Source organism: Microtus ochrogaster, linkage group LG5 (genome assembly GCF_000317375.1).
Source record: "Microtus ochrogaster isolate Prairie Vole_2 linkage group LG5, MicOch1.0, whole genome shotgun sequence".
NCBI classification, from domain to species: Eukaryota; Metazoa; Chordata; class Mammalia; order Rodentia; family Cricetidae; genus Microtus; species Microtus ochrogaster.
In genome coordinates this window covers 47,063,875-47,089,101 of record NC_022031.1, presented here as the reverse complement: position 1 = coordinate 47,089,101, position 25,227 = coordinate 47,063,875, and the positions used below count along the sequence as shown (strand labels likewise).

The following is a 25,227-nucleotide window of genomic DNA, read 5'->3' as shown; positions in this document are numbered from 1 at the left end:
TACATGTATGTCTGTGTGAGGATGTTGAAAGCTGGAGTTATAGACAGTTATGAGCTGCCATGTAGGTGCTGGGAATTAAACCTGGGTCCTCTTGAAGAACAGTCTGAGCTACCTCTCTAGTTCCCAGGCCACCTTCTCAAAGCAGTCACGTCACACCCTCACAAACCCTTCCTGTCATCTGTCAGAGCACCAAGCAGGATCTCCACCCTGGCGGGTCACTAGCGCCAGGGATCTGGCACCCTCACTAATGGAGAGCTGAGGGATGAGACTTCAAAATAAATTCTGGATGACGGTCGTGTATAGGTAGAAGTGAGAACTACCTGGCTGAAGATACAATATTTTCAATATGGAAAATTGAAAACAGGAATCTGGAAATGCACTGTTATGCCAGATATGATGGTAACATACCTGCGATCCTAGCAGAAGGAGGATTGCAAGCACCAGGCTAACAGATATGACGGTAACATACCTATGATCCTAGCAGAAGGAGGATTGCAAGCACCAGGCTAACAGGGACCAGGCACACCAGCACATGCCTGTAAATCCAGCACTCAGGAAGCTAGGGCTGGAAGATTATGATTTGAAGCCCAGTCTGCCGGCAAGACTTTGTAACCCCCCCCCCGGTTCCCACTCCCCCCAAAATTAAATTCAAGCATGAATGATGATAACAATTCACCTTGGAAAGCACCTTAAGTTCTTGGCAACTCAGGCACTAAAAACCTTGTTATTAGAGAATAAGAAATAAATAATGACAAGGAAATGGGCATGTGCAAATAAAAAGATTTAATAACGTAGGTGGGTGAAAGACAACAGGGTTTCAATACGTCTAACTAGAGTCTAAGTATCAAGGTTAAGACTACAAAGCTACAAGCTAACCGGGAATGGTCTAAGAAAGGAGCAAGCAGGGTGTATCACTGAAGGAACAGAGAAAGCTCTTATCTTTGTCACTTACTAGATAAGCTAATACTACATCACTACACCTTGCTCACACACTGGTGTAGACTCTATCTTACTGGATAGTTCAGAGTTACATGAGCTACTTAAAGGAAAATGTGAACATAGATTAATAATGTTCAACAGATGCTCGTTGAGTGTATGTTTTAAAATTCCAGATGGAACTGGAGAGGTGGCCTCGGCAGTTAAAAGCATTCGTTACTCTTGTACAGGACCCAGGTTCAATCTCGGCACCCATACAGCAGCTCACAACCATCCATAACCCCAGTTCCAGACCTGACACCCTCTTTTGACTTCTACAGCCACCAGGTACATGTGTGGCACACAAATATACATGCAGGCAAAACACTGATACAAACAAAATAAAATAATAATTATTTTAAAGCTAACAAAAAAAAATTGCTAAAGTTTTTGAAGAATAAAAATCAATCCAGATGGAACATTCCTAATCTGAAAATCCAAAGTCTAAAATGCTTCAAGATCTGGAATTTTCTGAGGACCAGCATGAGCCATGTGTGGAAAATGCCATGAATGACCTCCTGTGATGAGCTGTAGCCAAAACTATATAAAATTGCCTGCAGGGTATGGATATAAGATATACATGAAGCATGAAGGAATTTTGTTGAGACTTGGGTTCCATGCCCAAGATACTTGATCTCATTGTATATATTCGCAAATGATCAAATTTTACATTTTATATTTGTGTGCACATGTGCACAGGGAGGTCACAGGACAACTAAAGAGAATCCGTTCTCTCCTTCCACCATGTGAGTCCGGTAGCTCAAACCCCGTCATCAGGTTGGGCACAAGGCTCCTTTGTCCGGTGAGCCATCCAAACACTTTTAAAATTTTGGAATGGGTAACACTTTGAACCCTGAGCATCTGGGATATGATTCACTACAGAATGAAATTCAAAGGGGGTGAATGAAAAAAAAAAACATATAAAACAAAGCCAAGAAACCAGAAGCAAAAACTGTGAACCTTAGCTGTGCATGCAAGATGGGCAGCAGAACTTTTAGATTACTTCCGTGTCCTCATGGAGAGACGTGACATCAGCTCAGTTCCAAGGGAAAGCAACTATTTAAAGATTCACTCCAAAACAAAGAAAGCCGTGCCGTATTTAAAAGCACACATGGTGGGTCTTAATTACTAGCAGGATGAACTCGGCATCATATTAACTACCGCTGCATTAAAACATCTCAGTAAACAGCCCCTTATGCTCAAGTCGCCCCCAGTCAGTCCATCAACATTAATGACTGCACTTTCCAGGGCTACTCAAGCACAGAAAATCAGAAGCACCTTGGGTGGCAGGGCACATGTTTTTCAGACATAATTCTGAAGGTCAGTTGCTATTTGCTCTGTGGTTACATTGGGTGTGGAAAAGCCGTGGACCGACTTTAGTAGGCAGTCTTTCTGTTCTCCTTGTGAATATTCATGCATGCTGAACTTCTGAAGTGAGTCCTCTGAACCGAGCAAACTCCTGAATGGTACCTCAGAAGGCCTGAGCTCGGAAATTAGTATTCTGACTTTTTCTATGTGTCCTAAATGTGATAAAACTGTACTTTTTTATCTTTGAAACAAATACTCCTTATGTTCCTAAGCTTATCGTATCTCATTCAAATGTACTGTTTTCTTTTCCTCTGCTGGGGATTAGAACTGTACCTACATCTGTGGCTACTAGCTATGTGTCACAGATGATGTCTGCGGTGTGCAGAGAGCCAAGGAATCCTGACGACTTTCATTACAGACAAAAACCAACACCTCCCAAAAGAACCTCTATAGAAAATGCGGGAAGATGGGGCCAAAAATACCGATCACAAGACCAAGGCTGCTCACGACAGTGTGATTGCACGCTGAGTGGAAGACCGAGAGCTGGAGAACGAAGCACTAACTGGGTTATATTTAGGAATATATGTATGCACAGATATGTATACAATAACCACAGAAAAAGGGCCTTGAATTTGAAGGAGGGTAGGGAGGGGGATATGGGAGGTTTAGAGGGAGAAAAGGGAAAGGGGGTGGTGTGATTATATTATAGTCTCAAAAATAGAAAAGGGAGGGCAAAGTGTCCCGCAAAAAGAAGGTTGAGGCCTCTAGTGGTTCCACATGTGCGATCCAGAAGTCTCTGGAAGACTTGTCAGTAGGAAGGGGCCTAGCAGAAGGCAGTGGAGATCAGCGAGTCCTCTGAGACAATCAGTACTTAGTACTTAATCAGGCTTCGTTCTCATTACAAACAAAAAAGTTCCCTTGATGAAGAGGGAAGGGGTGCTAGAAAACGCTGACCAAGCACAGAACTGGGCGAGCAGCTCTTCCATCATTAGCCGAGTGGCCTGAGAATCTTCCTCAATAGGTATAGCCCTCTAAGGTTCCAAACACCGGTCAGTGTAACCCAGCTGTCAATCCTTTTGGGGCCTACCACCCTGCCTATATGAATCCCTATATCCAGAACCCCGGCAGGCAGGCAGCATGCCCAGCACATTGCCCCAAGACTCTGCTCCTCATACTCTCTACCAACATCCTGATTTCCAGAGAGATGCCACCCATCACAGCGGGCCTAGGGCTGACCTGAGGGAAAAAAGCACTGGGAAGCCTCTTCCCCTGCAGGAAGAACTCAAACTGTGAGAACTCAAAAGTGTGGTGGATATTGAATAGCTAAACCCTCACAATTCCAAAGACATGCCAAGTCTCTGGGAAAAGAAGTGACCAGCCCGAAAATAACCAGGAGGCTTGTATGGCTGGAGGAGTTGGTACTCAGCATTCTCAACTACCCATTCAAGATAAGATTCCAAAGAAACCGGTGCTGTGGAATAATCTTCTTGTACACTGCAAAGATTTGTCACTGGGATTGGTTTAATAAAAAGCTGAATGGCCAATAGCTAGGCAGGATTTGGGGGGCAGAGAGGATGCTGGGAAGAAGTGCGGAAATAGAGTCAACAGCCAGACGGAGAAGAAGCAGCGTGGGCAGTAGAGTAAAGGTAATAAAGTCACGAGAAAAAAAGTTGATCGATAAAATGGGTTAAGTTATAGCTAGTTAGTAACAAGCCTAAGTTATCAGCTGAGCTTTCATAATTAATAATAAGTCTCCATGTCATGATTTGGGAGCTGGGAGGAGGGACAGAAACACTTGACTACAAACTTGCATCAAATGATCTGGCTTCCTCAAATGATTGGGTGAAAGGGTTAAGACTCTCATTGGCTCCTTTTCAAATCTCAGTTTTCATGCAACAAAACAGACAAATAAAAGAAAGTAAAATAGCAAGGGAATACCAAATACTACTACTGAATTGCACTAGAGAGAAATTAACCCACCCTTGATGGCTTCTCAGGCCCTCCAATTATCCCAATTATAACTGTAGGGAAGAGATAAGATACACACACAGAGATCCGCTGGAAGCTACCCCTCCTGCCTCATTCCCGTGCATCCAGAGCCGAGGCTGGTTAGCCTGAGTGTCCTTACCATCCCAATGCAGAAGAGGACAAAGAGCAGCAGCCATGGTATGTCTGTGCAGCTACGGTCCTCCAAGGGCTTCCATTCTCGCTTGGAGCTCTAATTCAAAATACAAAGCAAGAGAACATGGTAAGTGCTGATTTTAGTTAAAACTGGAAAGGTACAAACACACCATTTTAACCCACATCCTTTTCTTGGCTGGACAATGTCTGCTGAAACTTTAAGATGAAACTCAAAGATCTGCGGTGTCTTTGTAAAAGTCTACCCCAGGTTCCCTAGCCAACACTGTAGTGGCTCTAATCCCACCTCTCCCCCTGGGAGATATGGATAGTTTTTGTGGTACTCCACTGAAGTATGTAGCATGCTGAACGGTTATTCTTTTCTTTTCTATTTCTCTTTTGAAACAGTGTACAGTGTAGTCCAGGTTGGTCTTGAACACCTTATATGGCCAAGGATGACCTTGGATACCTGATCCTCCTGCTTTTACCTCTTGAGTATTGAAATTGCAGGTGCAAGCCGCCACATCTGGCTTATGAGATGCTAGGGATCAAACCCAAGGCATTGTGCATACTGGGCAAGCACCCACCAAAGCACGGTGTATACAATACCAGGCAAGCATCTACCAATTGAGCTACATCCCCAGATCTGAACTGTTATTCTTTAGCAGCCTGTGTCTGTAGCAGACTGCAATCAGCCCACTCTCACTTTCCATCATTTGAGATGACGCCTAAACCTTTATATGTTCTTTTTTTTTAAATTTATTTATCTATTAAAGATTTCTGCCTTCTCCCCGCCACCGCCAGACGCAAGCGGCAGAGACCTTTATATGTTCTTAATAAGGGCTTTCTAAATGAATTGAACATGCTCTTCAACTTATATGAGTTTTTTCAATGTGTGTCCAGACAGTAAACAAACAAACAAATAAAACATATTACAACATGTTTTCAATATGATCTCTTTCAGGAAGCAAGCCCATCAAATGAATTCCTTTTTTAATTTTGGTTTTTTGAGACAGGCTTCTCTGTGTAGCAGTGGATGTCCTGGAACTCAGCCTGTGGACTAGGCTGGCCGTGAACTCAGTCTATAGACCAGGCTGACCTCGAATTCACAGAGATCTGCCTGCCTCTGTGTCCTGAGTGCTGGAATTAAAGCCATAAGCCACTACCACACAGCTTCAAGTAAATTTTTAAGAGGGAGATTTGTCAAAGTTAAATACGATTCAAGAAGGAAATATTCAGTTTTTTTTCTAGACAGACCTGAGCAACTCCTAAACCACCATTCTTGGATTTTCATTGTGTTCCTAAAAAAGACAAACATTTCTCCTTCAGAGAGATTTCTATCTAAAGAGCTAGAGGCACTCTGAAAGTTAATCTGCAAAGTATTGACTGTATTTCCACTCAATATCTTAGGGTCTTTGGTCAGCTCACACATCCTTTTCAATCATGCTTCTGAACTCTCTGGATCTCACGACCTGTCCTGGAAACAGAGCAGAAAAGGGAAGGAGAAGGCAGCCTCAAAAAAGCCGGGAGGCCACAACCCTACACAAGGAACTGTAGGCAACTGTGGAAAGCTGGGAGTGGGAGAGATGGCTTTTGCCAGGGAAGAGCACACCACTGGTTGTCCGGTGCCAAAGGGTCATTCCTGAAAACATACATATAAGTAACATTGTGTGGACTAAGTAGGTTCTATTTAGGAATATATGTATATGCACATATGTGCGCAATAACAAAGAAAAAAGGCCTTGAGTTTGAAGGAGGGTAGGGAGGGGTTATGGGACGGTTTAGAAGGAGAAAAGGGGCAAGGGGAAACGGTGTGATTATATTATAATCTCGAAAATAGAAAAGGCAGGGCAAAGTGCCCTGCAAAGAAAGGTTGAGGCCTCTAATGGTGTACGCCTGAAATCCTAGCGCTGGGCAGACAGGGACGGGAGGATCCGTGGCACTTGCTGCCATCAAGTCTTGCTGAACAGGTGAGCTCCAGATTCAGTGACAGACTGTGTCAAAAAAACAAGATAGAGGGCCCAGTGGACCAAGGCACCTGCCCCCAAGTGTGATGAACTGAACTCAACCCCCAGAATCCACACGGGAGAAGAGAACTGACTCTGTATGCATACGCTGTGGCACGTGCACTTCCCTATACACATGCATAATAAAATAAATAATATATATTTATAATTGTCTATATATAATGTGAAGAGTAGTCGAGGAAGACATAGGATGTTCACTTTGGCCTTCCCGTGCATGAGCATGCATACGTACTTATACACATATACACACACATTATAACCCACAAATAAATAATAAACAAACAAATGAATAAATAAATAGCTGCCTATCAACAATGAAGGCAAAGAATTTGAGCTACAACCATTTCTTTCTTACTCCTAAAACTGCTAAAGACAAACGCCCCATTATGCCTTACACTGTTGAATTGCTACAAAGAAAATACTGTTAGCTTGTACTCAGACACCCTCACAAGGAAACAAAAGAACACCAGTCAGTCATGAGAAAGAAAAAAAAAACCCTCACCCCAAGACTAACTAGCATTGGAACCCAGGAAGGAGAGGGCAGTCTCCTCCAGAGGAGCTCAGCACTGTGGCGCTAACAGAAGAGGATTCCTCTCCCTGGCTCTGTCATTAGTTAGCTGACTTCAGAAAAATGCTTCCTCTCCTTGGGTGGCAGGCAATGAGAGGGACTGGGTCTCCTAGGTTTCTGCCAGCTCTACAAACCCATGACCAGGATCGCACTTTCATAGGCTGACAAGAAAAACAACTACAAAATAACAACATAGCCCTTGTGTTGTTCAAATGTCTGCACTGTGGTCTGTACTTTGGAAGACAGCTGTCCACATGAGGAAAAAGAATGTTTCTTTGTATTAAATAATTAAATAATGCCCACTGCAGTAAAATTACTCATGGGGGAAGAATTTGGAGACAGCTGAAATTCATGATATTTACTCCATGGTAATTTCTAAAGCAGTAGTTCTAGAAAACACTATTATTTGTACAGAATGCACAGGAGGGCCAGAAGCCTCACACTAGAGCAGTTTCTTTATCTGCAACCGTTCAGACCAACACTCAGTTTGCTAATGCTTAGATTTCCTTCTATAACATAAAGTCAGAGGGATTTCCCTTTGGCAAACAAATACAAAGACCCAACATCACATCAGCTCGTGCTGCTGTGAGCTACTGCTGTCCCAGAGGAGAAAAGCAAGCAGTAAGGATGGGAGTTACAGAGAAAACACAGCTACAGTACCCAGGGAGAGAAGAAAAGCCAACACTGTAACGAAGGAGATTCCTACAAGAGGGTGCCGCGCTTCTCGGTAGGTCCGTCACTCAAAAGCAGTGGATTCCTGGTTACTTTTATTACACATCAATATTTGCTCTTTACTTTAACCCCCCTCCTGTCAAAAATCTCTCTTTACAATGTGACCTTTTCCATAAAAGGTGTAAGAATACCAAACTTTCTTTTTCCTTTAGTTATATTAAAATATTGATCTGGTGGCAGTATATTTCATTCTGGATGCCATTTTTTCATGCTATCAACGGCTGATTTCTTATTACCCAGGAATTCCTAAACACACGGTCTCCTCTCTTCCGAACAGTTCGCTGTGTAGGTACCATCCTGGCTCCAAAAATGAACAAATTCAGGCTCAGGCATTAAATAAGCAGCCCCAGCCAGGCTTTAAACCCAAGTCCATGACTCCAAAGTCAACTCCAGGAAGACTGCTAAATCTTATAAGCAGTCAGTATGAAGCGATTGCAATTCTTCACACGGCAAATACTCAGAAACCAGGCTGATAACGGAACATCCTTTAAGTGCAGAGGAGACATGTTATGAGCCGTGAAATTTTTCGAGTGAGCCAAGAAGCCCAATGGTTCAAAATTTTTAATGATTTTTTAACAGACGTAACCAAGTGACAACTGGATTTAATGCTATCTGTTTCTTCCAATTAACGTCCCATATAAACCCAGCCAAAGGAAAACGTGCTGCAGCAGCACTTTTAAAATGTGATTTGTATTCTTTCCCCAGATTCCACAGATCAATAGACTGCCGGTAAGTGCTAGGTCTTCTCTCACAAACACTGCCTGTTAGGAAGCAACAGAACCACGCGACCATGTAGAGCCACCCTCAGCAGAGACTGAGCTTGGGAGGAAGAGAACAGGTCTTAGCCAAGGTTCCCACTTCATCCATGAGTTCTTTACAATCCTCAAAACATTGCTGGCGGGACTGTACGCTTTCTGTTTTTTCTATTTGTCAGAAGGAAACCAAGGCTCAGGGGAAAAGCTCTGCTGAAACCGGAGTTCTCACATTCTAGCAGAGTGATAAGCATACAAAGAAAGAGTCGAGGAAATGCTGAACATTTTTTAAAAACCTAACATAGGCAGTCAGGCTTGTCAGTAATTAAATATAGTCAAGGAGGTGGTAGGTACCTCAAGATGCCCAAGACAAATAACAAAGAAGTTAAACTCAGAAACCAGAATATTCTTCTCAGTGAAGGACAAAAATGACATGATTTAACATATGCAAAGACGAAGATGTGATGGAACAGAGGAAATATTTGAAGACATAGCAACTGAAAAGTTTCCAGAAATAACAAAAATGATATTAAAATGTAAAAGATATTAAAATAAAATAAAAAGGAATAAGAAATAGAGCATGCACGTGTAAACCTGTATGCAAGTATACAGAAGAAAAAGTATAACTGCCTGAAATGAGTAAAAGGAAGACTTGAAATTCTCCATAACAAAGTGTTTCTGAATGTTGAAAAGAGGTTAAATATGTGTATATAAAAGTATCTACACTGCCAGGAGGTAGAGACCCACATCTCTCCCCACCCCCCACCCCCAAGACAGGGTTCCTCTGTAGCTTTGGAGCCCATCCTGGAACTCGCTCTGTAGACCAGGCTGGCCTTGAACTCACAGAGATCTGCCCGCCTCTGCCTCCCAAGTGCTGGGATTAAAGGTGTGTGCTCCCATTGCTAAATAAATGAGTCTGCCGCAAGCCTGACTCCCAGTATCTATGCCATTGATGCCACACCTTCTCACCCCCTCCCCAAGGAAGCCATTAGGACCCAGCTATACACACTGATGGTTCTTTTGTATATTTGTCCAAGGCTAATATAGAAGATAAAATTACAATTTGTAGTACTGGTTTAAGTATCCTGGTCCAAAATACTCAATCAGAAATGTTTCAAATCCAAAACTTCTTTTGGGGGGACTGGGGGGGGTGGGGGAGAGACAGGATTTACCTGTGTAGCCCTTGCTGTCCTGGAACCCACTCTGTAGATGAGACTGGCCTCAAACTCTGAGATCTTCCTGTCTCTGCCTCCTGAATGCTGGGGTTAAAGATGTACATCACCACTGCCCGGCTTCAACTCCAAAACTTTTGAACACTGACATGATTTGTGAAAATTTCATACCATGAAAGCTTACCTTATACACACAATTACTAAAAATATGTAAAGTTATCATGAGGCGATGTATGTGTTGTATATATAACATAAATGAATTCTGCATTTAGACTGGAGTACTGTCCATAGAGCAAACAGCAAATATTCCATGTTTTCTTAAGTTCCACATGTTCTGGTCCCAAACATCACAGATAAGGGATACTCAACTAGAATGACTACTAGACCATTAAAAAGTCCTATACATGGGAGCCACCGAGATGGCTCAGCAGGCAGAAGCACTTGCTGTGCCAGCCTTATGACTGACACCCAACCCTTCAACCCATGGTAAGAGGAGAACCAATGCTCGAAAGTTTCCATGGGATATGCATATAAACACACACACGGAAATGCATAAAATTTAGGAATGTGTATGGTCTTCTAAGCCAGACCATAGATAACACTCAAGTTAGTCTTGTTTTCATGTCCTTAAAGATAGGAAAGAGCCAACTGGGTCTCAGATATGGAGGAAGAAAAAGGATAAACCCTTCCAAGACAAAGAGGCTCAGGTAATAGCTAAAGACAAAGACTGAATGTCCCCTGTCCTCTTTTTGTATTGTGCCTCCTATATGTAAACTTTAATTAAGATAGATGTGAAAAGTTTCCCCAAAGATTCCTTTAGTAATATAATAACGTATTATGTCAGGCTCTAAATCTTCCCTGTTAAGGCCATGTTTCTATAAGCCTGGCTTCAAAATAATAGAAACAAAAGGTCAGTTAAACTGGTGGTGTTTGAGTGGGTGGTAACACCGTTGGCATTTGACCGTTCTTCAAAGAAACACTGAGCATTACACACAGACCTGAGATTCAGTGGCAGATTGGGCAGCTCCTGTCCTTACTGAGCTCTTGTTGAGTGGGAAAGACACAAACCAAGTGCTGTGACACTCGAACAGTGCCAACACAGAGGGGCACGAGGTATGGAAGAAACACAGACAGGGAGCCACAGAGAAAGCATTCTGAGCTCTGCTAAAAATCACCTTGTAAACGTCTGCAGCTTACAGGCTGAAGCAAACACCGTAATGATCCTTCAGTGTGTAAAACAGAAGGTGTCGTGAGCCCCCAAACATACTAAAAATTCTTGGGAACTATGACAGAGAACCACCCACTGCCAAGTACAAATTTATTTCCACTCAGAAATGGTTAGCAGAAAACAAATAGAAACACTAAGTTGGCCATTTCTCAGATTTCTTTACATGCTTACAGGTTTTGTCTTCGTTTAGGAAGAGATGCTGGAAAAGAGGAAAATAGCTGGTTTTGTTTTCTTAACCCTTAGCAGAGGGCCGTATTTACCAAGCCTCTTGAACAGTGTTTCCATGTGCACGTCATCATTGGTGAGATGCCTGTTAACGCCAAGTTAAGAACTCCTGGCCATGTATATCAAGGGTTGCTACCACCTGGAACTAAACCAGAGCGCTGCTTTCTTCAGCACTGAATACAACCAGGCCAGAGCGTCAGGTGTGCGCAGTAGAGGTTAAACCTGCAGACAAACACATGACAAACCAGCCTGATCTCCATCTCACTTGGGCTGGCAGTTCGGAGCTATATTACCCATCATCCTTTGTGGCTTCATTAGCTGGGAGGTGTGAACATCCATCACTGATAACAAAGTACCAAAACTTTGGGATTGAGGCAGAATCTGAGTTATCCGTATGGTAGTCGTCAATGCTCGCTCACATCTGCATAGGCCAGCAATAAGGAACACGAAGCTGATAAGCTAGGGCTGCACAGAACCTGAAGCCAGTATGTAATGACAAGCACACATGTCACCTGTCCTGTCTGATCCATTATTGCAGTCTTTCCCGGATTAGAGGACAAGCCAATAATGCCTGTGAAGGGCAAAGGCAGCTTTGGTACAGCCTTTCAGCCAGGACAGATTCCCACAAGTGTCGAGTAATTTGCAACTCTTCCACCCCTTCCCCGCTCCCCACCCACCCACCCCCTTCATGCCCCCTACCATGAGCATCAGCCCAGATTTCCCAGCTTAACTAGGCCATTTCTAAAACGAGCTGATAGTTCCACAGCTCTGCTCTAGCTTCCGCTGTCCCAACTGCCCACTGGTACACCCCCAAAACCCTCTGAACACATCCATCTCAAAGGTCCCTGCTACACAGGAACGCGTCTGACTCAGGCTTGTTCTGTGGCAACACTAGTCTACCAGTGAGGGCTTTATGTGCTTCTTGTCAATCTGATTGACGCAAAGACCTCTAGTATTAAAGACAAAGAATTGTGTACTGGATTCTCCAAAGCTCCCTCCAAGGACGTACTGCTTCATTAAATCCCCCAAGATGCTTTTATTTGCACAGAGTCGTAACGGGAGAATAAAAGAACTGATGTGGATCGTTTTGCCAGTTTTCAACAGAGTGAGCAGGCATGATGAAGTTGGGAGGCAATAAAACATGGAGGCTTCCAGCCTTGTGTTCAGCGCACCTGCAAATAAAATCTTCTAATAGGATTTTTCAAAGACACTGCCTGTCCTTTGGGAAAGCTCGGTCAAGGGCCTGGAGTGCATAACTACGTACATTTACCATAAGTAACTGCGTTTCATTTGCTAAGCCTGGCGATGGCAATTTATATCGTGAAGGTGAAAATCAAAGCGTGGTTTTTAACAGGCAGTTAAAGGTAATAAGACACGGCAAGTGGAAAGATACGGACATCTGTGTCTAACTACTTTTCTTAGTTCATGAACTTTCCGCTAAATCGAAAGCACTCAACCGTCTAAGGAAAAGGCAACCTAAAGTTGCTTTGCAAGCTGTGTGTAGTGATGGAGGGATCCCAGAAGCTATGTCACCAATGACTTCATTATGCCTCCAGCTCCTCTGAAAGAAACAATTGAGTGTCTGGGACTCGGCTTGCTGGTGACTATCCTTCCTGCCCGTGATAATTGCTGGGCAGACGCCAGGTTAATCCTTTTCTGCAGCATTGCTAATCATACCTTCTGCCTCTATCATCAGCTGGTGACAGCTGAGTACCACCAACTTTTATTTCTTTTGAATCAGCCTGAAGCAATCTTTTAAGAGTAAAATTATCACTTATTTTCTAAAATAATATTATGGGATTCATTTGACTCCTATCACATCCTACAGATTCCAAAACTTTAGGAGCTGATGATGCCCAGGACAGACAGACAGAACCAAATGTCTGTTTTACCCCTCCTACCTGCCACACTACAGCCCAGAGGTTCTCAGCCTTCCTATTGCTGTGACCCTTTAATACAGTACCTCATGTTGTGGTGACCCCTAACCATAAAATTATTTGTTACTTCATAGCTGTAATTTGCTACTGCTGTGAGTTCTAATGTATAAATCTATGATTTCTGGTGATCTTAGGTGACGCCTGTGAAACCAAAGGGGTCAAGGCCCACAGGCTGAGAATGACTACAGACTACTATCATGCTATTCTGTAACTTTGTAAAATTTTTCAATAAGATTCCTAATCCAATTGTGCTCCCTATCCGTAATGGAAATATTTTGTGGCTCCAGTAACCTATGGGAGGCAACATAAGAATCACATAATCATGGAAAAGCACGGAGGTGACTATGAGTATATTTATGATTTAATTAAAATGAGGCATTTAGTCAATGAAAGCATTTTCATTCCACAATTTTCAGTGCACAGTAGCCATGTGTAACAATGTAGTTCAGTTGCACGACAATAGCTAAAACATGCATCATCTCCCCCCTCAAATACGGGTTATGCTCAGCTCCTTTATCTCTCTTTGAACACACTGGGTATATATATTACCACCACAGTAATTATCACTCTATATAATTGTTTCCCCTGGCACATTACGAGTTTCTTGAGTTTAAGGACAATGTAGCTGTTTAAATCAGAAGTCGGCCCTGTTTAGATAGACACAGAAACATTCTCCCCAGAATGCAAGTCTAAGACAATACACACAGAATCTTCCCTTAGGCAGCTGGATCTGTATTGATTTTTCCTGTCTCACAGTATATTTGGGAGCCAGGACTTCTTGGTTTTGTTCACTGTTATAGGTGAAGAAAAGCCTGGCATGTTGTAGGCTCTGGTAATTACTTACTGAATGAATCAACAAGGCTAGGTCTCTTACCACCGGGATGAAACACTGTGATACAAGCATCCCCCTGTCTCTCCTGCAGCAGGTAATTTCCACTGTACCAAAGTTGGCTCCTTTCCTACACATGTGTTTCTCAAGGATGCTCACTAGTGGTTATATCAGAAAATAAAGTCTATATATTTGGAAGTAGTGGTAAATGAAATCTAGATTTTTTTTTAAGATTTTTTTTTTAATTTTATGAGATGCATTTACTTCCACACACCACGTGTGCACTGGGTACTCAGAGACCAGAGAAGGGTGCTGGATCCCCTGATCTAGAGCTAGGGACAATTATAAGCTAGCAGGTAAGTGCTGGGAATCAAACCTAGATCCTTTGGTTGTGAGCTTAGTCTTTAACAGCTGAACCACTTCTCCTACCTCAAACCCAGGTCCTTGAAAAAAGACAACCAGTGATCTTAACTGCTGAGTCATTTCTCCAGTCCCCCAAAATCTAGTTTGGGGGAGCTACTTCTTTGAGCCTTTATAGTGACACTCTCTACAAAGTATTGAGTCACACACTCTCTGGGAAACTAAGATGAAAACAACATACCTACTATATTGCTTTTTTAAAAATATACATTAGCTATTAGTTATTATTATTTGTGTGCACATGTACGCATGTGTGAATACATGCATACATATGTACATGTATGCGTGTGTGTGTGTGTGTGTGTGTGCCATGTGGCCAGAAAAGAGCCTAAGATTCCCTGGTGCTGGAGTTATAGGTGGTTATAAGCTACCCAGCATGGGTTCTGGGAACTAAACTTGGGTCCTCTGTAAGAGCAAAGAACACTCTTAACTGCTGAGCCATCTCTCCAGCCCCATCTCACTATATTTCTGAAAACCATGGTTACAAAGGCTGTGGTTAAGTAGACACTCCTACTGAAAAACCTTCACATCAAAGGCTGGCAACATTGGTTAAAGCTATATTAAAACAGTAATATAAATTGGTAGGCCACTTTCAGAAAGTAATTTGACAATATCCTTCAAGAACCCAAGGAAATACTCTACAACAGCATTATTATTAATGGCTGCACATAACATGTTCACTACAGTGTTACTATGAGAAATAATTAGAAACCAGCTAGACAGTAGAAAACTATGACAATAGAAATCTACATGCTTTCATATTTTTAAATATAAAAAGGGCATATTAAGCAATCATAGAAATAATTAAGAAAACTGCATAGTAATATAAAGACAATTATAAAAAAAAGTTGTATTGGGGCTGGAGAGATGGCTCAGTGTTTAAGAGCACTGACTGCTCTTCCAGAAAATCTGAGTTCAATTCCCAGCACCCACATGGCAGCTCACAGCTGTCTAAAGATCCAATTGCAGGGGATCTGACACCTTCGACCAAAGCACAAAGTTGATGGTTTCCTGTTTTACTGATGAGGACATGAAGAAGGGCAGGAGCGTTAAGTCATATGCCTATGTGGTACGGTAAGGTCCACAAGAGAGCAAAGTGAGTATTCGGCTCCAGCCCCTCAGCCCCTATGTGCTGAGTGAGCAAACCAGGGCCGGTCTGCCCAATAAGGACACTGTGAAATCCCTATGTGGAAACGAACAGGGAAAACAGGAAAAAGAAAAGCATAAGAATTACAAAAAAAAAATTATTTTGATGACACTTTATACAGTTAACTTTTTTCTTACAAGAAAACTATAGATTCTAACCAAGAACACCATATTAAAGCATTTGTGTTTTGATTTCATAGGTAATTCCCAAACGTCCAAACAATTACTCTCGCTATTTCAAGAAGACACTGCGGTGATGGTTAGCAGGTAGAAACAAACTGTTGTTTCCTCCTGACCATCTGGACCGTATATCTGTGAAGTGTTTTTCTGCATTTCAGGAAGAAGAAAAACATCAAGTGCTTCTCTGACATACCAGGCATACCATAGAGAGATGTCCCAGTGGATGAGAACACTGCTCCTTCAGAGAACCTGGTTCGATTCCCAGCATCTACATGGTGGCTCACAACCATCTGCAACTCCAGTCCTAAGGGATCCCAGACCTTCCTTTGGCTTCCGCCCTCTCCTGTCCTCCATGGGCATCAGGCACACATGTGGTACACAGACTTACATGCAGACCAAACACCAATACACATAAGATAAATTAACTGATTAAATTTAAAATAATCCCATACAAATATATGAAGAGGGATTACACGCAGTAGGGTCCAACCCCGCTAGGGAATATTTATCCAGCAGAAAGGAAGTAGGGAGAAGGGACAGAACATGGGCAAATTCTGAAAACATTGTCAAGGAATCCGGACTCCATGTGAAGTGTGCACATAGGCGACTCTCTAGGAAGAAAGAAGGACAGTGCTTGCCCAGGGCTGAGTGGGAGCTCAGGGAGATGGAAACTGGAGCTGGCTGGGGTTTGGTAGTGGGGGAATGGTTTGTGACGGTGTTCTAAAACTGATTAAGGTGATGATTCACGCAACTATGAGGAAGCAATAAAAATTACCGTGCAGTAAATTTTAAATAAGAAAATCATACAGCATGCGAATTACATTTCACTAAAGTGTTCCATGTATAGAAGAATGGCCCAAACCCCAAATGGGAAGTCCTGATTTCATGTGAACTTCAGGGAGCATTATTCATGCAGCTATCACGTCAGAGAGATAAAAGCAAAAGCAGATCATTGAAGAGCTAATGAAATCTGACAAGCAGTCCTTTTCTTTAAAGATTTAATTTTCCAGTATGGGTCTTCGTGTGGGTGTGTGCGCATGCTGGTGCCCATGGACGCCCAGAGACATCAGGTCTCCTGGAACTGGAGTTAGGGCTGTTGTGAGCACCGGACACTGGGTGATGGGAATTGAACTTGTGTCCTCTGTAGAAGCAAGGCAAGCTCTTAACCACTGAGCCATCTTTACAACTCCTAGGTTGTTTGGTTAGTTGGTTTGGTTTTGGTTTTAAAAAAACAATCCTAAATTACTAGAATCACTACATAAAACTCTGGTTTTCTTAGAATAACCCACTCTCTTTGTCAGCAATACAAAGGAGAAAAATAATGAAGTGACAAAGAACTTATAAGATAGACCCAAATAGATTTAGAAAAATCCATCTTACAGTGAGTGTCCAAAACCCACTCAATGTGCCATAGTAAATCTAGATTCCAGTATAAACAGCTACAGAAAGCTTGGCTGGTCAGAGAAAAAGGACTGGCAGGACGAGCCAGTCACAGTTTACAGAGAACCTAGTAGTCACCAAACTCGTGCTTGTTCAAATATACTGAAAAGGGAAACTGATGCTGCCCTTCCAAACTGTCTTGGGCATGGGTGCCTGGGCAGAGACTCGCATGCAGACCCGTGCCTACTGCTGACACTGCGACCACGAAGCTGCCCCTGCACTGTGAGTCACCCAGCCTCCTCCACTTTATTTGATTTCATGTAGTCAGGCATCGGGCATCCTTCTGCCTGCTCTCTGACTTCCCCCAAGTTCACAAGCAGCATGCACAGCAAAACCTAAGGGCTCCTGAGACACAGAAGCCACAGAGCGACAGCAGTCACCACACACACAATGACTCTGGAACAGTGGCGGGGTTAAAATTGCTATCATGAGGTGAGATCACAAAGGACTTCATTTGATTGGATCTTGTTGAAAACCTATTAATCAAGTAAATATTCTTATAGTAATCCAGCTGTCTTCATGCTAGCCAAACGGACAAGATTTTTCTCGTCTATAGTAAGGCACATCTTGAATAAATACCATTCAGGATGGACACAGGGCCTTTCTGATGCTGTTTGCATATGTTGACAGATACATACTTAGTATATTATTAAAATCATGAGTCTCCAAAGCCCAGGCCTTGGGGTATTGCAAAGTTAGTGATTCTTGGTAAAGCCTGTTGACAGCCTTCAATGCCTTCCATGGTAAAACCTGGGACCTCATCAAATACTCACTATTCAAACTCTGTGTAGCCCAGGAAGCATGTGTCCCAGGACAGCTCTGAATGACCCACAACACAAAACTGTACACTTACTTAAAATAATATGAGCTCTTTACAGGTGTGGTTATCTTTTTGTAACTTAGGTGTGCAGTTCTTAAGGTGTGAACCTTGCTGTTGGAAATGTGTTCAATGTCAAAAGGCTGGACACGCCTGCCTGAAAGCTGAAGCTGTTTCAGAACTCTACTGTGGAACTGCTGGAGAACTGGGCATTTGCACGCCGACGGTTTCTCTCTCCACAGGCTGCCTCTCCCTGTCATCAACATCCAACGCACACCCTTGCCCTTAAAGACAGGAAGCCCCAAGAATGCAAGAGTGTGGAATTCAGCCTGACTCTAAAATCTAGACTCTGAATCTAACTATGCTGCTACCCTTTCCCCAGAGGTGCTCAAAGCCGGGGTGCCCTTTAGCACCCTAACCGATGTGCAATACCTCAGCCCTAGAAAACAGCTGGCCTCAGGCTACCCAGACATATGACTAATTGGGCAAGTGACTGAGGTGCCAAATGGTGGCAAAGCCTCCAAATCCCCAACTATCAAAACTTGAGCATCAATAGATAATTTAAGTCTGAAAAGGTGAGGAAAATAATACAAGAAAACTCTAAGATCAAATATCAAAGTATGAGAAGAAAACTCAATCCTTCCCAGACCTGAGAGTCTGTGTTCCAGGACCAGTGATGGTTTCCAGGACAGCGTATGTTCACATCACAAGCCCCATTAATACAAACCAGCTAACGATCTACCCAGTGATTAAAAGCACATACCCAGAAGAAAAGTCTAGAAACTCCCAAGTGAGAGGGAACCCTGAATCATCAAATTAATAGCCCTGCAAATGATGGGTGCTAAGCTTGTTATTAAGGGGGGGTTGGAAGAGGTAAATGTTAACAGATCAAACTAGGCACGTAAGTGTTTTAAAAATAGAAGCATCTGTAAGTCTTCATACCCAATGAGTCACTAAAATGCCCTACTCCTAAGAAGTCAATTTGGACACTAACCAAAGCTAGTAAGTATCAGGCACTGACAAATCTGGACAGGCCTCATACCAGATTCTGGAAACCCCAGTGCCCGCTCCCCCAGTCATGCTCACAAGTTCTTTTCTGTTTTAACAGTGATCTCTGTTGGTCCCTTAGAAGCGACTACTTCTCTTCTTCCCTGAGTACATCTCTACATCACTACCAAAAGTAATGATACCCAGCGAAGGCAGACAACAGACACCCAGATGCTAATGTATCATACCCAACTTGCCAATAAATTCTACAGAAATCCAACTTCCCATAAAGTCGACATAAGAATACAATAATCTAATAGATTTGAAGGTAAATTTGGGGGATTTTAAGATTTTAAAATAACATATACAAGATGGAGTTACCAAATAACCAGATTAAAATAAGGTGTGGTGGCAAAATTTTTTATCAGAGAAGTCAGAAAATACTTGTGTGTTTTTTACTTTATGTTTTAGAGCCAGGGTTTCATGTAGCCTGTACTTGAGCAGAATACTAACTTCTGATCTTCTTGCCTCCATAACCTAAGTGGTGGACTAACAGTGCAGGCCACCACATCTGGCTTAAACTTGTTTCTTTTTCCCTTCCTTTGGACTGCTGACAAACCCCAACAGACAACATCCTGTGACTCAGCTTGCCATGCAATTTGTGAGTTTTTCCTATGTAGAAATAGAATTCTGTACTGTAGACTAACAGCTCTTGTACACTGTGAAGATTTGTTGCTGGTATTGGTTTAATAAAATGCTGAATCGCCAGTAACCAGGCAGGAAGTATAAGTGGGGCGACTGGACTAAGAGAATTCTAGGAAGAGGAAAGGCAGAGTCAGCCGCCAGTCAGATGCAGAGGAAGCAAGATGAAAATGCTGCACTGAGAAAAGGTACCAAGCCAAGAAAAGGTACGTGGCTAAACATAGACAAGAATTACGGGTTAATTTAAGTTGTAAGAGCTAATGTGTAATAAGCCTGAGCAACAGGCCCAACAGTTTATAATTAATATAAGCCTCTGTGTGTTTTATTTGGGACTGAACGGCTGCAGAACCGGGTGGGGCAGAAATGTCCGTCTACAAATCAGTTTGACTTTGTTGTATCTTCCTTACTCCTTAGGCTCCTTGGGTGTCTGATATTATTACTGTCTGATATTATTACCTGCTTACTTATTTCACATGATTTACTTTTATACAGTCTAATAATGCAGTATGAGTTGTCCAAAAGTCATTAACTAAACATAATAACCAATAAATGATTTATTGATACAGATTGGCTCCTTTAATAAAGAACAAATTCTTATTTAACTACATATATAGACTACTATCTTCCACAGAGCCTATTAATAACTCTAGTTGATTTTGTAATCTAATTCATCTCTTACTGTTGTTTTTAGATTTATGGTATAATGCAGTAATTAATCTTCTAGAACAATGTCAATGCTGATAATAAACTTAGTATAAATGTCTAATGTAAACTAAGTCCTTATTGTCAAAAACATTAACTTGTTAAGTGGGTCTTGTTAAAGATGTAACAATGTTTTTTCATGAACGTATTTTTAAATATTTTTGGATGTTTCATATAATTTTATGAGTGTTTGTGAGAATGTATGTTTGTATACCAAGACTGTGCAGTGCCTACAGAGACCAGCAGAGAGCACTGGATCCCCTAGGACTAGGGTCCCACCCAGGCAGTTACGAGGTGCCATGTAGGTGCTAGGAACTGGACAAAGGTCCTCTGAAAGAACAGCCAGTGCTCCCAGCTGCCGACCATCTCCCCATTCCCACAACATTGTTTTTGTATGCGATTTTTAACAGCGTTTTGAATAGACGTTGATTTATTTGGTGTTTTTCTTTTTTCACGTTTCATTTGTTTCTTGAGTTGTCTGGTCAATAAATGACCCAGAATAGCCTTGAACCCGATAAGCCCAGGCCTTGACTTGCAAGTCTTCTGCCTCTGCCTCCCAAGTACTAGAACTATGGATGTACACAGTATATGTCTTTACATTCGTGTTTTGTTTGTTTGCTTGCTTATTTTTTGACATGGGTTTCTCTCTGTAGCCCTGGCTGTCCTGGAACTTACTCTGTAAACCAGGTTGGCCTCAAACTCATAGATTTTTTTCCGCCTCTGCCTCCTGAGTGCTGGGATTAAAGGTGTGCACCACCACTGCCCAACCATCTTCACAGTTTTTAAGGCATACTATTAAACCAGCATTATGGTATTTCTTGCTGAATATCCACATATCTTCACATACAGTGTTAGGGACAAACCTAGGGCTTCATATTTAGAATGTGTCTGCAGTCTCTGTGCATCTTCACAATAACAACAAAAAGAGCAAAGAAGTGGATCCTAGCTGCAGGTCAGGTCTGAGAAACGGTGAGGGCAGCTGTGCAGCATGCTCTGCCGGTGTTTCCAGCCTCATACATGGCTAGTGTCAGCACGTTATAAGGTCACTCGGGCTCCCATGAGACTTTTCCCAGCACGCTAATGTTTTCAAGCAGAAGTTATGTTTTTTTCACGTTTATTAAGGAGAAAGCCTTGGCAACAGAAGACAACTTGGCTGGGGGTGGGAGGTGGGGTGCTGTCCTACAGAAGCGACTTACTATAGCCTAAGTGGTGACCAACTTGGTGGCTTCAAACCATTGATTTCTTTTCATTATGGGTTGCAGATACAGACAAAGATGCCCAGGCCTTTCCACATATCAGTTAACAGACTCTGCATTAGATCAGCCCTGTACCTCTCATGAAAATAGTATGTACTGAAAGCAAGACTTCCGTCTCAAAAAACACAGGACCCCAGTATGTGAGATTACGCAGACTTTCCCAAGTGTGATCCTAAAGTAAACATGAACAGGTGTAATTAATGGTACTGGTTTGTTTTGTTTTTTAGCATTTAGTGGACTATTTGCCTAAGCTTTCTTGGTTTTTAGTATTCTGTCCTAATCCTATTTTCAAGTGCCTGATTCTGCCCATATGGAATTATTCCAGGTTTGTCTACACAGCATGGCAGCAGAAACATTTGTATCCCTCATAGAACAAATTTGGACTAATGCCACTAATGTATCCTTACTATAGGATAGTCTGTTTGATATCAGAAGGTAGGTAGGTAGGTAGGTAGGTAGGTAGGTAGGTAGGTAGGTAGGTAGATAAACAGAGAGACAGATAATAAAAATTAATGGTATATAATATACTGATTTGTATTTATATATATATTTATATTTTTACATATTATATAAATTTTCTAAGCCAGTTAGGTGAAAGATATAAGAACCTGCCACCAACAAACTTAATACACTTGATTCAAACACTGAAAAGCTTACCTCTTCAATCAGAGAAGCTGAAGTGAAGGGAAGGGACGTGTAAATGACTGGGGTGCAGTCAACAACTGAAGACATCCCCACTCAGCCTCTACAGCCATGTCTGTCACACCAAATCCCTGCTACCTTCCTGCACAGTGCACTCACAACACTCTCCCCTAGCAGGTCAATAGCGATCCCGCCTCCTCACAGGGTCAGACACCTCACTGCAGCTTTCTCCCAGCATCCCACATCCATCAGGAAATGCTAGTGATGCCAGCTTCTACCGATGATGAAAACTGACCATTCCCACCAGCTGAGCACCGCTACCCAGATGGTGAGTCACCATCCTCTTGCCTAGATCTCTGAATACTTGCTCCAGGCGCGTCTACCCTTGACCCTTCAATACTAGTTTCCAGAGTGGAAGCATGCTGTTCCTGTGGACTCCTCCCAGCCTCACTCAGAGAGAGGATGATGCTGCTATGGTCCTAAGATTTAGTTTCATGTGTATGTGTGCCAAGTGCATGCAGGTACCTGCAGAAGCTAGAAGACTGCCCCAGATTCCCAGGAGATAGAGTTAGAGGCGGTTTTGAAACACCCAGTGTGGATGCTGGGAACCAAACTAGAGACCTCTGAAAGAGCAGTCACAGCTCTCACCACTGAGACATCTCTCCAGCCATGAAAAGGTGTTTTTATACTGATGCACAGCATCCTAGATCCCTGGCACCCACTATCTCTGACCTACTCCCTTCCCTCCAGCTGTCCAGCCACTCTGGCTGTCTTGCCCTTTCTCCCTCTCAAAAATGGTTCCACATCCTCGATTACGGCTCACGGTCCTTCCTTTCCTGGATATCAACCTATTTTGTCTCTTCATCTTAAGGAGGCTTTTCCTGAACACCCTACTGTATGCATGCACACATGTGCGTGCGCGCGCACGCACGCACACACACACACACACGCACGCGCACACACCCCCGCACGCACATACATACGCACACACACGCACACACAGTCACCTCTTATCCTCTTCCCCACCTCACTTTTCTCCACAGCAGTGCAGATCTTTATCAGCTAAACAATCCTTACCTAGTCACAGATCTAGTTTAGTCTGGAAAATCAGCTCGGCATTCTGTGCTGTGTGCCAGTATGTAAAATGGTTCCTAGCACATACAGATGCTCAGTTTCTCCTCACTGCATGAATGAATCAGGCTCACTGTCTGGGAGGATGGCAGAGCTGACAGCTCACGACTGCGACTCTTGAGGCTATCACCTTAACCATCACAAGCATAGCAAGAACGTGGAGGAAGATGGAGCGGAGACACAGCCTTTATTTTACTGCAGACATGCGGCTAAGTTGTGAAAACTTGTTCAAGAGATTTATGGCGCTGCTTCTGCAGATCAAGCACACGTGGAATTAAAGGGCTTTGAGTGGCTCGACTTGTCAGACCCCCTGGTGACTCACAAGATTGTTCTTCCATGATACGACAAGACATCTGAGCACACCACACTGAAGCTGCTGGGGGTGGGGGCAATAGGCATGCTCTGGATAGGACTGAGGAAGGAGCAGAGCTGGGATTCACAGTGGACATGTGAACAAGTAACTGGAAATTGTGCTTCCCACAGTCCTAATGGATTCCCAGAATGTAAAAGCCAGAGCTTCCCCAGAAGTCAGTTTCTAAAGGTCACTAATTTTTTATAAGATCTGTCACCATTTTACTGTCTGTTTGCCTCTGAGGCACAGCCCCCAGGGACAGATTTGAATTATCAAGCACTTATCACACTGGCATTGCTCACATTTTCATGAACAAAATGCAAGAGCTGAAAGCAAAATCTGCCCTACACAAAGTCAATATCCATGACACTCTGAAGATGAATCACAAGCTTAGCGCTCCCCTAAAACGTCTGACTTGCACTCAACTTTGCAAAGTGCTCAGAATCCCGGACACCACACAAGACCCCTTTTCACAGCCAAGCTAAAAGCAGAGAGTGACAACATCTCTGAGCAAATGCCAGAGCTTTGGGATGCCTGGTAACCAACCTTATAGCTGCAGACCATGGCATTCCTGCAAATGTCACTTTGCTTCTGTTTAGTAAGCAATGTACTATGACTAGACCAAGATCCCTAAGTTTGCCTGGCGGTGGGGATGATTTAACTTTGTGCTTCTGTAGAAAACAAGTTTACTATTAATTATTTTCTAAATGGGTTTATTAGTTTGAAATCATAATATCACAAATCTGTTTGAGTTGTTATTAAGGGATCAAACATCTGCGTGTTGCACACCCTTGCAATGCCAGCTTTCAGGAAGTCAGGGCCAAGCAGCTCCTGAAGAAGGTCAGCCTGGGCTACACTGCAAATCCCAGACCAGTCCAGTGAATGGGGGTACACCAACATCAATTTTTTAGTTCCAGTAAACCCTCTGCAGCCGTGGGAAATGCAATGATTAGAAGAAGCTAGATGGAAGATACACACAGGAACACTGTTCGCTGTTTCTCAGTATATACTCAACTATTTGGAAATAAAAGCTAAAATAGAGTCCTAATCCTAAAGCCAAAATAAAATTCTGAAGGTGGAGCATTGAAGAGAAGCTAGTGTCATAAGAATCGATTTCATTTAAAGTCTTTAGTCCAAATTAAGGACACAGGAAACACGGTTTCTCAATGTATTAACTGCCAAAAACAGACATCTGAAAAACAAGATCTTCCACTTCTCTATCTCAACAAAATATAGACCCACTCTAGCACAAAGAAGGGGAAACTGCCCCAAAATTACATCAGCAATTACACACGCACGGGCCTTAGAATGAACCATTATTTAAACTGAATACTGGGTGTTTCTAAATTTGGACATTCTAAATTTGGAAGAGATTTTTATTAGAATATCTTAATGAATTTATTACTATTGAAGTGGCGCACACCCAAGCCTTGATGTGGAGGTCGGAAGGAGAGTTCCAAGTGACTCCACCCACAGAACCAGTCCACCACCCACAGAACCAGTCCACCACCCACAGAACCAGTCCACCACCCACAGAACCAGTCCACCACCCACAGAACCAGTCCACCACCCACAGAACCA

General features: G+C 42.7%; 1 protein-coding gene across 3 annotated transcripts in view; it reads right to left on the bottom strand.

Moving 5' to 3' along the window:
- Slc44a1 (solute carrier family 44 member 1) overlaps nt 1-25,227 on the bottom strand; it is a 158,026-nt gene that overhangs the window by 112,100 nt on the left and 20,699 nt on the right. For all 3 annotated transcript variants that reach the window (XM_026786600.1, XM_005362191.3, XM_013351888.2), the window contains exon 2: nt 4,412-4,501. In XM_026786600.1, the coding sequence (XP_026642401.1) occupies nt 4,412-4,501 (90 nt within the window). The remainder of the gene's footprint in view (nt 1-4,411; nt 4,502-25,227) is intronic.